Source organism: Girardinichthys multiradiatus, chromosome 3 (assembly GCF_021462225.1).
Source record: "Girardinichthys multiradiatus isolate DD_20200921_A chromosome 3, DD_fGirMul_XY1, whole genome shotgun sequence".
NCBI lineage: Eukaryota > Metazoa > Chordata > Actinopteri > Cyprinodontiformes > Goodeidae > Girardinichthys > Girardinichthys multiradiatus.
This window is the reverse complement of record NC_061796.1, coordinates 3,417,830-3,431,345: the sequence shown is the minus strand read 5'-3', so window position 1 is coordinate 3,431,345 and position 13,516 is coordinate 3,417,830. Positions and strand designations below refer to the sequence as shown.

The window sequence follows — 13,516 nt, the reverse complement described above, 5'->3', positions numbered from 1 at the left end:
ATAAAATACATTGAACTTTTTGGGTAATGTGACAAAGATTGTGAAATAATTCAATAGTATGAATACTTTTGCAAGGCAATGTAAGCAGTTGATCTGTATATTGTTTTGAATGACCTTAAACTGACTTATTCCTGATGCACTGACTCCAGCTGGTCAGTCTGAAGGCTACAGCTTGTGGCGGATGCCGCCGTGCGCGTCACAGGGAAAAGGAGGGTCTGCATGCGCGTTCCCGTGCTCGCTCCTCTTGCTGTCTGCTCCCCGGTCCAAGCCCGGTCTATTCGCTGACTCAGTGCCTTAAGCAGCATCACGGTTCATCGGAACAGAGCTTCAGCATCCTCTGCGGAGAAATACATCAGCCATGGCCAAAACTGTAACCGGTAAGCGTGATGAGATTGGTCCTTTCTGAAAAGACGGGAGGATAGAGGGCTGGATGAGAGGGTGGATGGATGAATGGATGGATGGTTGGATAGACTAATGACAGGTGCATACCAGAAAGGTGTATTATACCAGCTGGCGTTAAATGTTGTTGGATAAGAACAAAAAAATTTTAAGCTCTGAACTTGTCTTCTATCGAATGAGAGTCTATTGTCTCCCCTGAAATCTGGAAAAGGCAAGAATAGGCTTACAAGGCCAGAATCCTTCGTCATTATGTTTCTAAAACGTTTATTTGATTATTGTATTATTTTATTTCGTATACTGTAACAAATATTTGAAATAATCCGCTCGTAGTTGTTAAGATAGCTTTATTCGCAGCGCTGCACCTGCGCTGCTTCATGCCACGGCGGCCCCCAACATGCAGCATAATGCAGACGGACCCCACCCAAGATGCTAAGCGGCCGATCGCTGTGCCGACGGCAAAACCGACATCTTTATCCCGCACTGCTTTCTACGTGACTTTTATTATGACCGAGCTTGCATAAATAGATCTGTTTATTTTCAAATGTTGTATTTATGTAGTTATTTTTCTAAGACGCGATCAGGATTGTGCCTTTTCATTCTTTAGCTTTTCTTATTGCCTCTAAGTCCGGGATGGATCTTCAGCTATTGCATGTATTGCAATTAATCTAGCAAGAAATTAACATATATGCACCGCCAATTATAATAGTTGGGCTTTTGGATTAAAACACAAACGTTTATATATTTTCCACTGCATTAGTTTGCCGTCGTAGAGCCTCAGTCATTCAGCATTTTTGTTTGAATTGATGTGTTTACATTTCTTAAAGCAATGCCCTAATGTAGCCTAATCGTCCCATTTTGACATGTTTTCTGTGTGTACATGCCGTATTATGAAGAGCTTCCTCATAGCAGATAAGTGTATTGTAAGGTGGGAAGCAGGCCAGCCCTGCATCAAAAGAGCTGCTTCACACACTGGCCTTTGGAACAGAAGGCTCAGCAGCTCTCTTGTCCTCTCTGAGGACCCTGGGTTGGCACTTTCACAAACATGTAAAGGAGAAGGAGGACAAATGAAAGGAAGATCATTAATCAACTGGTTCTGGAAGTCTGGACAACACAATAAGCTTGGCATACCACCGATATGCAAGGGGCTTCGGCACAAAGAGTTAACAAGAAAACTGATTTTGTTTCTTTTGTTTCATAAATGGCAATTTTATTGGTGTGTCTTTTAAAAGAGGAGCTTTGAGTTATCCTCTCCTTCATCAGAATGGATAAATCAGTTATTTATCAATTATTAATGAACGAACACACCACATCAATACATTTAAGACTTGAAATGGATTATTGATTCTGTAATAAAGAAATGGTAAAATTATTCAATTAATTATTGCAAAATTATTCATACCCCTTGAACTTGTACCTATTTTGTCACACCAACACCACAATTATTTATGTTGGTTTTTGGAATTTTATGCGATAGTGCAACATAATGTAGTGCATACTTGTGAAGTAAAAGGAAAATGCAACATAGTTTTTATTTTTATACAAATAAAAATTTGATAGTGTGCCCTTGTGTTCAATGCTCTTTAATCTGAAACCACTAGATAAAAAAACTAGAAAATCACCCAAATAATAAATAATCTTCACCTTTGTGTTATTTAATCTCAGTATAAATCCATCAGTTCTGTGAAGGCTCTTGATGTTTTATAAAGAACATTAGTAAACAACAGCATCATGAAGACAAATTAACACAGCAGGCAGGTCAGGAATAAACTGTGGGGAAGTTTAAAGCAGGGTTAGGTTATAAAATAGTAACCCAAACCCTGGACATCTCCAAGACCACTGTTCAGTGTCTCATCTAAAAATTAAAAAGGCTATGTTACAAATGCCAATCTGCCAAGATATGTCTGTCTATCAAATCAGACAGGCCAGGTAAAGATTAATCGGAAAAGCATGGAGGAGCTGCTGAGATCCTCAGCTCAGGTGGGAGAATCCATTGACAGGACAACTATTGCACTCCACTCCAGAAATCTGGGCTTTTGGCAAAAGTAGCAAAAGACACCCACAAAAAGTCCCTTTTGCAGTTTGCCACAAACCATGTAGGGCACAATAAATATCTAGAAGAATGTGCTTTTAAAAAAAATTTGGAAAAAAAAGTCTTTTCTTCAAACATAAGGGTGTCCATCAGTGCACTTGGCACCAGGACACCCTAGGCAGGAGGTCGATTATCGACTTTGTTGTCGTATCATCAGACCTTCGGCCGCATGTTTTGGACACTCGGGTGAAGAGAGGGGCTGAGCTGTCCACTGATCACCACCTGGTGGTGAGTTGGATCCGCTGGAGGAGGAGAAAGCCGGACAGACTTGGCAGGCCCAAGCGCATAGTGAGGGTCTGCTGGGAACGCCTGGCGGAGCCCTCGGCCAGGGATGTATTCAACTCCCACCTCCGGGAGAGCTTCGACCAGATCCCGGGGGATGTTGGAGACATAGAGTCCGAGTGGACCATGTTCTCCGCATCTATTGTCGATGCTGCTGCCCGTAGCTGCCGCCGTAAGGTCTGCGGTGCCTGTCGCGGCGGCAATCCCAGAACCCGGTGGTGGACACCGCAATAAGGGATGCTGTCAAGCTGAAGAAGGAGTCCTATCGGCTGTGGTTGGCTTGTGGGACTCCTGAGGCGGCTGACGGGTACCGTGAGGCCAAGCGTGCAGTGGCCCGGGCTGTGGCAGAGGCAAAAACCCGGGCCTGGGAGGAGTTCGGTGAGGCCATGGAGAAGGACTACCGGTTGGCCTCGAAGCGATTCTGGCAAACCGTCCGGCGCCTCAGGAGGGGGAAGCAGTGCTTCGCCAACACTGTTTATAGTGGGGGTGAGAGACTGCTGACCTCGACTGAGGACATTATCGGGCGGTGGAAGGAGTACTTCGAGGATCTCCTCAATCCTGCCATCACGCATTCTGTGGTGGAAACAGAGGCTGGGGACTCAGGGTTGGACCCATCACCCAGGCTGAAGTCACCGAGGTGGTTAAAAAGCTCCGCGGTGGCAAGGCTTCGGGAGTGGATGAGATCCGCCCTGAGTACCTCAAGTCTCTGGATGTTGTAGGGCTGTCATGGTTGACACGCCTCTTCAACATTGCGTGGCGGTCGGGGACAGTGCCTCTGGACTGGCAGACTGGGGTGGTGGTCCCGGAGGGTGTGTTCCAACTACAGGGGATCACACTCCTCAGCCTCCCTGGTAAGGCCTACGCCAGGGTATTGGAGAGGAGAGTCCGACCGATAGTCGAACCTCGGCTTCAGGAGGAGCAGTGTGGTTTGCCCAACCGGTTCACATGTGTTTTGTGGACCTGGAAAAGGCATTCGACTGTGTCCCTCGTGATGCCCTGTGGGGGGTGCTCCAGGAGTATGGAATCGGGGGCCCTTTATTAGGGGCCATCCGGCCCCTGTACGAGCGGAGCAGGAGGATGGTCCGCATTGCCGGCACTAAGTCGGACCTGTTCCCGGTGCATGTTGGACTCCGGCAGGGCTGCCCTTTGTCACCGGTCCTGTTCATAACTTTTATGGACAGGATTTCTAGACGCACCAAGGGCCGTAGGGGGTCTGGTTTGGGGACCGGTGGATTTCGTCTCTTCTTTTTGCGGATGACGTGGTCCTGCTGGCCCCCTCTTGCCAAGACCTACAGCATGCGCTGTGGCGGTTCGCAGCCGAGTGGGAAGCGGCTGGGATGAGGATCAGCTCCTCCAAGTCCGAGGCCATGGTACTCGACCGGAAAAGGGTGGCTTGTCCTCTTCAAGTTGGAGGGGAGTTCCTGCCTCAAGTGGAGGAGTTTACGTATCTCGGGGTCTTATTCACGTGTGAGGGAAGAATGGAGCGGGAAATCGACAGACGGATCGGTGCAGCTGCCACAGTAGTGAGGGCACTGTGCCTGTCCGTTGTGGTGAAGAAAGAGCTGAGCAGAAAAGCAAAGCTCTCAATTTACCGGTCGGTCTACGTTCCTACCCTCACCTATGGCCATGAACTTTGGGTCATGACCGAAAGAACGAGATCCCGGATACAAGCGGCTGAAATGAGCTTCCTCCGTAGGGTGGCCGGGCATTCCCTTAGAGATAGGGTGAGGAGCTCAGCCATCCGGGAGGGGCTCGGAGTAGAGCCGCTGCTCCTCCACATCGAGAGGAGCCAGTTGAGGTGGCTCGGGCATCTATACCGGATGCCTCCTGGACGCCTTCCTCGGGAGGTGTTCCAGGCACGTCCCACCGGGAGGAGGCCCAGGGGACGGCCCAGGACACGCTGGAGGGACTATGTCTCTCGGCTGGCCTGGGAACGCCTTGGGCTCCCCCTGGAGGAGGTGTCTGGAGAGAGGGACGTCTGGGCGTCTCTGCTGAGTCTGCTGCCCCCGCGACCCGGTCCCGGATAAGCGGAAGATGACGAGTACGACGAGTACGAAGTCTTTTCTTTCACTTTATGTAAAGAATTGTGACTGGGTCAGAGGTTCACCTTTCCAGCAGGATGACCCTAAACAAACAGCCAGAGGTACAGCAGAACAGTTTAGCTAAAGGGGGGCTGAACACAAATGCACCTTTGTTGGTATGTCACATAAAATCCAAATAGAATACATGTTGGGGCTCAGATTCGATAAAAAAAAATAAAGGGCTGTGAAAGCTTTGGAAAAGCTCTTTACGTGGTTTAATGAGCAACTTCCGTTTGTCAATTAGTTGTATTATTTTAGGACCTTTTTGAATGAGCCAGCACCCTAGTTGTGTATTGTTTCATCTGTTTTACTGTTTCCAAAATCTCACTATACCTAGATACTAAGTTTTCTTTCTTTTCCAACAGCATACAAAGAGAAGATGAAGGAGTTGTCTGTCCTCTCCCTCATCTGTTCCTGTTTCTACCCAGAGACTCGCAACAAGCTTGTTTGTGAGTTCGAAGGTATGGGTGAGCCTGAAACATTGATTTTCTTTACAACCAAACAAATGGTCCCTAAAGGATGCCTAGAAGAAGAGGCATTAGTAATTAACGAACTGGTTTGTTAATAGATTTTTTGCATTATCATTGTATTTGTCTGCTTTACAGACATGGAGGTTAAACCTATAGACAAGCGGGCCTCGGGGCAAGCCTTTGAGGTAATTCTCAAGCCCCAGTCTCCGGTGTCAGACTTAGCCCACAACCTCCCCTCTCCCCCAAAGAGGGATCTCTCCTTGGAGGATATCGAGAAGAAACTAGAGGCAGCTGAAGAGCGAAGGAAGGTATTTTCTTTCTGGCTTTGGGTTTTAAATAACACAGGCTTCTCAAAATGAATAACAGGACGTGTTTATTTAGTACCAAGAGTCTCAGGTGCTGAAGGTTTTGGCTGAAAAGCGGGAGCATGAGAGGGACGTGTTGCTAAAGGCCATGGAGGAGAACAGCAACTTCAGCAAGATGGCCGAGGAGAAGCTTCAGATGAAGATGGAGCAGATTAAGGAGAACCGCGAGGCCCACCTGGCAGCCATGATGGAGCGCCTACTGGAGAAGGTCAGAGCTGCAGAAACCCAGGCATTTATTAGTGGGAATCGGTGTTGCAGAATGAGTGTTACAATGTCCAAACTAATCATTGTCACTCTGTGTGTTGCTGTGCTCAGGAGAAGCATGCTGCCACAGTGCGCAGGAACAAGGAGCTGCTGAGGGAAGAGCAGCTAGCATGAGCTTCACACAACTCCTGCGGTCCGTCTGTCAAACCATCCATCCATCCCTGCCCCGCCCTCAACCTCTCCAAAACAGACACTCTTCCATGAAGGCTGAGAGGCTCAAGAAACTCACCACCACAGTACTGCACACCTTGTCACAACTATCCACAACCCTCAGTATTGTCAGTGATACAGACATCTACATAACACTCCTTTTACAACTGAATAGGTTTGATTTTAGCAAGAGTGCGGCCATATGACTTTTATCTATCTATCTATCTATCTATCTATCTATCTATCTATCTATCTATCTATCTATCTATCTATCTATCTATCTATCTATCTATCTATCTATCTATCTATCTATCTATCTATCTATCTATCTATCTATCTATCTATCTATCTATCTATCTATCTATCTATCTATCTATCTATCTATCTATCTATCTATCTATCTATCTATCTATCTATCTATCTATCTATCTATCTATCTATCTATCTATCTATCTATCTATCTATCTATCTATCTATCTATCTATCTATCTATCTATCTATCTATCTATCTATCTATCTATCTATCTATCTATCTATCTATCTATCTATCTATCTGTATCTAGCTAGCATACTGGCTAGCTGTCTTGCTCTCTATCTGTTTGTCTTTGATTATTTTTGTTCTTCAAGTTTTACTCCACGACTCTTTCATGTGAAAGGCTTGAGTTGGCAGTAGATGGATGACTTTCAGTGTTTTCTGATGATGTCATGATGATGGTGACAATGATATCTGTGTGTTTCGTGAAGAGTGATAGTTGATGTATGTACGCTGCAAAACTGGTTTGGGCATATTGCATATCTCCCCCATGCCGCCTCTCATGCTCAACACCCATTCAGACCACTTCCTCTAAGAATTGTATTGTTGTTAGGAATGTATTTGCCTAAAGGGAGTAACTGTTTGTACATCTGCAGATCCTCACTTTTTTCAACCAGTCGTTTGCCAAATAATTATAACTCTCCTAGGATCAGAGTCTCGGAAGATGAGTCTCACAAAATCAATGAATGTTACAAGACCAAACTGGTATCATGCACAGTGTCTTGGACAGTGGAATGTGCTGTTGCTCCCATCTTGATATTTGATAGTGTGAACCTAAGGTATGTCTGTGTGGGCGAATAGGCATCATTAGCATCTTCTATTAGAGGTTTAGGTAGATAATGGATGCAAAAAGCTTTACATACAGCACACTGAAGTAGTCTCTTTTTAACCTTCAGTATACCACTAATATCTGCCTGCGTAGTCTGCTGCTTGTGTTTTTCCTCTTCATATTTTTCTCTGTAAAAGCTTTGCTGAATAAAGTTTTGGGAGTTCTGTGAATATGGCATGCACCATCTATAATGTTTCTGTAATAAAACACAAAGGGAATTGTAAACTGCCAAATAAAAGAACCAGTTATCTACACATCTTGAGAATTGCAGTCTGCAACACATTTTTTATTTAATTTCTTTTAGTTTAAGTTACACATTTCAAGCTGACCATATGACTTTCTTTCAAGGATAAGAGTAATGCAGAGACACAGGAATGCAGACCAATACAGGTTTACATCATGCTTGGAAAATCCCTTTGATTCTACCAGCATCTAACACCAGAACAGCCATAAGAGAACACAAAATGGTTTTCTACTCTGGTCCTGTCTAATCACAGTCTAATTTCTCAGCTCGGCTACTGGGGACATCTTGGCACAAAAACTGTGATTATGGCCAAAATGTCACTCGGAGTCTGTCTGTCTGAGTCTCAGCTAAGTAGCTTTCAGAGCCAACAGCTTCCAGGTAAAGAGTTTTCCCGAGAACTGATCAGCCAATCATATGTGGACCTTAGAAAACATCCATGCTACATCATGTTGCACACAGCAAACAAAAAATGATCCTGTTAATGTTTCATCTACATCTTTTGAACAAGAGAGAGAACATCAACTACTTAACTTTTCAGATAAGAACCTATCAGCTGACTGAACCACATTCAATATTATTAACATGTTCTTCTTTAGAATAAAAAGAGAAGTTCACATCCAGAGTTTAATGCAATAATCTTTAAACTTATTGGCGTTCAGACAACTTCTTTTGAGAGCAGCACTTTCCGTTGAAAATTCAGGACATATAAATGGTTGTTGCATCTAAATCTCAAAGGTTTGCAGTGTTTTCATATGAAAGGTCTAAACTCTGTGTTTATGGACACTATGCAATAATAGATGTTCTCTTTAGTACTTCAATAGTGATCAATGAGACAAAAATGATCAATTTGTGCAAAAAAATAAAATGAATCAAATAACAGTGTGCTAAATTTTCCCAAGGTAATGCTAAATTTATAGTATTTAAAATCACAATATTTTTTCATATGTTCATTTGAATTTTTTATTCATTCGTAATAGCAAAATTGTGTATGCTATCTAATTTAGCTGTTTTTAAATTGCATATAATGAAGTGAGAGCCCTTCAGTCACATTATTTAGATATTGTTGAATAGTAATGATATTATGTCATTGCTATTAATACTTTTATTATTATTATTATTATTATTATTATTATTATTATTACAGTCACAATTATATACAGGCCAGACCTGGTTTGCCCAGTTTTTTGTATTATGGAACAAAATCGTTTAACGTCTATTAGTGTAAGTATGATGTTCTACCAGCAGGTGGCAGTGTCTGATTTATATCTCACAGTGGAAGCTAAATTCTCATCCTCCGAAGCTGGACAATATATAACACTATTGTATTGAAAACTTGCCTAAAAAAGGACATGATTAAACATTAAGACTTTCACTCTGACTTTGTTTTTAACTTATACATTTTAATATATTAATAATCTTAATATATTGTTATGAGTGTGTAGCTTTAGCCTTCAGGCAACAAATTATGAACACTTTTTACTCCTTAACTTGGAAGCCTGAACTGCTCGATAGAAAGATAAATCTGCCTCACTAAAACAATGAAACCCTAAAAATCCTAATTTAAAGACACAAAACCTGAAACATCCCATATGAGTCAAGCTGTAATTTATGAGGCCATCTGCTTCTCTGTTGGCAATACTTAATAACTCCTTTTTCACCAATGTCCTCATCCTGTTCACACTATTGTCTCCGTTTCAGTCCAACCCAGCCTGGTGAGGTCAGGGCAACATTGTAAAGGATTTCCTCCGGCTCTTAATGATTTCCTGGGTATTCGTAAGGGCAACAATGCTTTTGGATTCTGTTACTTGAACCTGGCACATGTCAAAGGCCTGCGTTTAGTCAATAACCAAAATCTTATTAATGTATAATGAACTTCCATGGAGCTGCAGCCATAATGCACCTGTAGCATGAATACTGATTTGGGAAGAAACCTATAATCAATGCAAATGTTAAATAATAATCAGCTAATTATATACATGTTAAACCAGTGACATTTGAGGATAAATAACACAGAAAAATGCCAAAACTGTTTTGGACCCACTTTATTGGTAAAAAAATTATAACAGATACATAAAAGCATTTTTATGTATTTCAAGACATTTATTTTCTAACTTTAATCCATAAAACAATTTTATTTGTACATAGCTGCAATATTGCTAAAAAAACAGTACAAATTAAACAACTCTACTTTTAAAATGTAGAAATCTGTAGTAAACTGGGCCAGATTCTAACCAGGGCCAACTAGTTTGGTGCCCTGAGGTTTTGGTCACCCACAATTTTTTGTAAATTTTTAAAAGGAGATTTCCATGTTTATAATCAATATACAACTATTGAATGAATAGTGAAGGATTTTTAATTTAGCCAACCTCAGATGTAACAACAGCAAGCTTTAAGCACAAGCTCCAGACCTTTTTGCTTTTGGTGTATTTCAGTGACTGGGTTACAATGCCTTGTAATCAATGGCTGTATTTAGAAGAAACTTTAGGTGTTTTTTTTACCTAGAGTTTTGGACAAAACAGTTTTGCTGATATTTACTCATAACTTGCATATGTAAAAAAAACTTCAGTGGGCAAAAAACTTCATCTAGCTCAGAGGCCCATATCCCTTTTAAGTCCAGCCATGGTGGTCACCAGTTTACACAATTTTTGTATTTTGTCTCTAAATTTCTTCTACAGTGAATCTATTCATGGCTCATTCATATTTTTATAGCATTCCTCAACCTGGAGGCAGTACAGGCTACCTAAATTAGGCTTTTAATTCAATTAACAGTATAACAAATTCACCTTTTAAGTAAATGAAATTCTAAGAGGGCATTAAATCCACCTGCAACTTCTCAAACTTATTTCTAAGTGAAATAGAATCATTTTTGATTCATTTCCAGTGGTGGTGGGCACAGCTCAGCAGTTGCCTTCAGTCCAGTGGTCAGCGTCAGAATGCCCCAATCTCCATGCCCCAAGGCCTGTAAGGCTTTGACATGGTGGAGGAGGGACTCATTGTACTGACGGCCGTTGGGGAGATGAGAGGAAAGGCCCCAAAAGAAAGAGGGAATGTGGAAAGCGAAGAGAGAGATGAGATGAGAGGTGCGGAGAGCTTAGATGTTGGCACAGGTAGACTGAGGGGTAGGGAGCCATTAGGAGGCACACTGAGAGACTCTGTTTGGGACAGCATGCCGAGCCTGGATGTTCTGGAAACCTCGCTGGATGAAGAGGATGAAGAAGAGGACGATGAGGAGCAAGAAGAGAGTGGGCTGCTATTTGTTCTGGGTGCTGGTGTTCTGCCGTGAGGGTGCTGTAGAAGAAGATGGTGGGGGAGAGTTGAAGGGGCTGTCCCATAGGCCGAGCCCCAGGCCAAATGTTCCAGTCCAGTGTGCACCTCCCTCTGAGAGGCGCAGTTGCTGAGGTGGGACACCAACCGCACCCGCAGGGAGTCTGCACTATCCCGGCCCTCGACAATGCTCAGGTAACGGGCCGTCTCTGCCAGGCACTCCCTGAAGCCCAAGCTGCGGTAATCCTTAGCAAGAGCGTGAGCCTCAAAGTAGCCTGTCAGATAAGACAACACGATGTTTAAATAAGCATGCAACTTAAATTCAATTCAAATTCAAAAATACTTTATTAATCACAAAGGGAAATTAAATGTTGTTGTAGCTCATTAAAGAAGAATTATGGTGCACATTATAATTTCACAGGGTTATGTACCTTTCCCTCCAGATGCATGGAGCATCTTCAGATGGTCCACTGTCATTTGCAAAATTTCAGCTTTTTCCAATTTAGCTGATCCCTGAGAAGCAGGAAGATGAAGACTTACAAATTCCAACTGAACATGGCTATAATCTGCATAAAAACATCAGTTTGAGGTCAGGCTAAGAGGCTGGACTGAAGGAAAGACTAATTCACCTGCTTCTCAAAAGCACTTGGCACCAGTCTTCTAAGCTCCGACAGGCTATTATTGATTCGGTCACGTCTTCTTTTCTCTATGATCTGTTTTAAAACATTTCAACATAGACAAATATAAATGTGAAATAAAAACAAAACGATAAAAAATATGAATATATGAAATAAATAAAAAACATATAACATTACAAGTATAAATAGAAGGAAGTAGGAAAAGCATTTGAGCTTAAAAAAACATTCAATTCTAGACGTTTGCATACCCCTCTGCGCCTTTTCCTTGCTTGAACTTGCGTGGTGGTGGTGGGTGACATGGATCCTGGAGAGTCAGCTTGACTGAAAGGTAAATATGTCTCAGATTTTTATTGAAATCATCGCACAACATGAAATGTCTTATGTTAGCTCATGCACAATGCATGTTTAATCTAAAAAAAGATAAAAGACGAAAACAAACCACACCTCCTTAAAGTGTGTCATATCATGTTTGGTAAAAAATCCTACCCATTTTCGTCTCCACTATCCTTCTCCACTTCCACGTTGTCGTCCAGCTCGCTGTCTGATGAGCTGTAGTTGAGGCTTCGCTTCATTCTGATTTCCAGACTCGCACAGATGAAGGAGGCTTAGATTTACAGAGAGCTCCAGCTGCGGAAGGTCCCAGCAACAGTTTGATCATCGGATCTGCTCTGCAGGGATTACTTTCACAACACCGGAAGGAGGCGGGCCTGCTGATTGGTGTGGGCGTGGCCTGAAACTTGTGATCCGTCTCAAACTAAACTGACACCTAAATGACGTTTTCATTTAAGATATATTGCGCTATCTATGATTGGAAAAGTTTACAGGAAGTAAAATGTTTTCTTTTACATCTTTCTTTTTTTTTCTTTTACTAGTTGACAGATCAGTCTTAATTGAAGAGTTTTGTTTTTATGATAATACACATAAAACAAAAATTCAAAGTGGAGCAGCTGCCCCAAAAACGACTAACAGGAAGGTGGTAGTAGGAATATTTAGTATTTAATAAGGTCTTATTTTTATAAAACGCTTGAGAAGCACTGTACATTTATATTTGTCTACTGGTCTACTGGTTCAGTTGATGTTGTCAAGGTTCAATCTAAAGACTCTTAGATTTATTAAATCCATATTTTTAGGTAATATCTCAAGTGAGAAGACATTACTCTAGGAAAGACCTACCCTAAAAGTTTTCAAGGTTTTGTAAAAACAAATTGATAATAATAATAACAAACATGATTGAATTTGTATAAGTATTCAGCCCATAAATTGATACATCTGGATAATCTGAAAGTTTCTACCTGTGTTTTTTGGTGAATATTTGTGAAACAAACAAAATCATCATTTAATTATAATTAAAATAAATGTTTCTGCATGGAAGTTGCATGTTCTCCGAGAAACATTATGATCATTACTGTACTACAACATGCCATTCTCAAGCATTGAAAAAATGTAACATTTAGCCGATATGTATTTTTTGATGTAAGAATTTGCTTTGACGATGTCTTTCATTCAGGATTAAATCTTAAGTTTTTCACTTCAATAGAACCTTCCAATGTTTATGAAGACGTGATCAACGACCTGTTGCTCATATAGGGTTCCTGCTCTGATCCTGCCATGTCTGTTCAGTCCATCAGTGGAAATGCTCCCCCACCTCCCCAGCTGTCTCACAGACCACTACCTTGTTGAGACACAGCTGTTTCTGTTCCATCAGGTCAGTTGTTAACTTGGTGCACTGGGAGCGAGACAAGTGCAGATGAGAGCTTGATTCCCCTGAACAACTGCTGCAGGACCAACAATTCCTGTTCCCAACAGGTCATAGATAGGTCTACAACGTCAGGTTACACCACAAAGCGAGTGTGGATGAGTGTTGCACATCTCTCATGTGAAGATAGCAAAACAAAAAGACGACCGTCGCATTTTTTTTCAAAAAAAGAGAAAAAAAGCAAAAAGAAGTGAAAAATGACAACCATTTCCACTGTTGGCATATTCACACGTCATAACCTTAACCTTTTTCAAGCATATCAGCATTCCCATTTGCACAGTTTGTAGACCTCAAGGGGATAGTTCAGTATCCCTATTTTCTATTTTTAAAAGCAGTTATTGTTGTAGCTGCAATAGATTATTCATTTAGGGT

At 42.0% G+C, this 13,516-nt stretch overlaps 2 protein-coding genes across 3 annotated transcripts; one reads left to right on the top strand and one right to left on the bottom strand.

Moving 5' to 3' along the window:
• The first annotated feature begins 208 nt into the window (after positions 1–208).
• stmn2a (stathmin 2a) lies at positions 209–6,238 on the top strand. Of its 2 annotated transcripts, none has more exons than XM_047361077.1 (5): positions 209–377; positions 5,217–5,318; positions 5,457–5,629; positions 5,703–5,894; positions 6,002–6,238. In XM_047361077.1, exons 1-5 carry the CDS (start codon positions 359–361, stop codon positions 6,062–6,064), a joined length of 549 nt encoding a protein of 182 aa, XP_047217033.1. In that variant the 5' UTR covers positions 209–358; the 3' UTR covers positions 6,065–6,238. The 2 variants fall into 2 exon arrangements, with proteins under 2 accessions (XP_047217033.1, XP_047217034.1); XM_047361078.1 differs by having other exon boundaries at positions 212–377; positions 5,217–5,312.
• A 3,275-nt stretch (positions 6,239–9,513) lies between these two features.
• On the bottom strand, positions 9,514–12,051 carry LOC124865826 (hairy/enhancer-of-split related with YRPW motif protein 1-like). The gene is made up of 5 exons (XM_047361283.1): positions 11,875–12,051; positions 11,637–11,709; positions 11,380–11,463; positions 11,182–11,263; positions 9,514–11,025 (listed from the first exon to the last, which is right to left on the bottom strand). Exons 1-5 carry the CDS (start codon positions 11,958–11,960, stop codon positions 10,415–10,417), a joined length of 936 nt encoding a protein of 311 aa, XP_047217239.1. The 5' UTR covers positions 11,961–12,051; the 3' UTR covers positions 9,514–10,414.
• Positions 12,052–13,516: the final 1,465 nt, after the last annotated feature.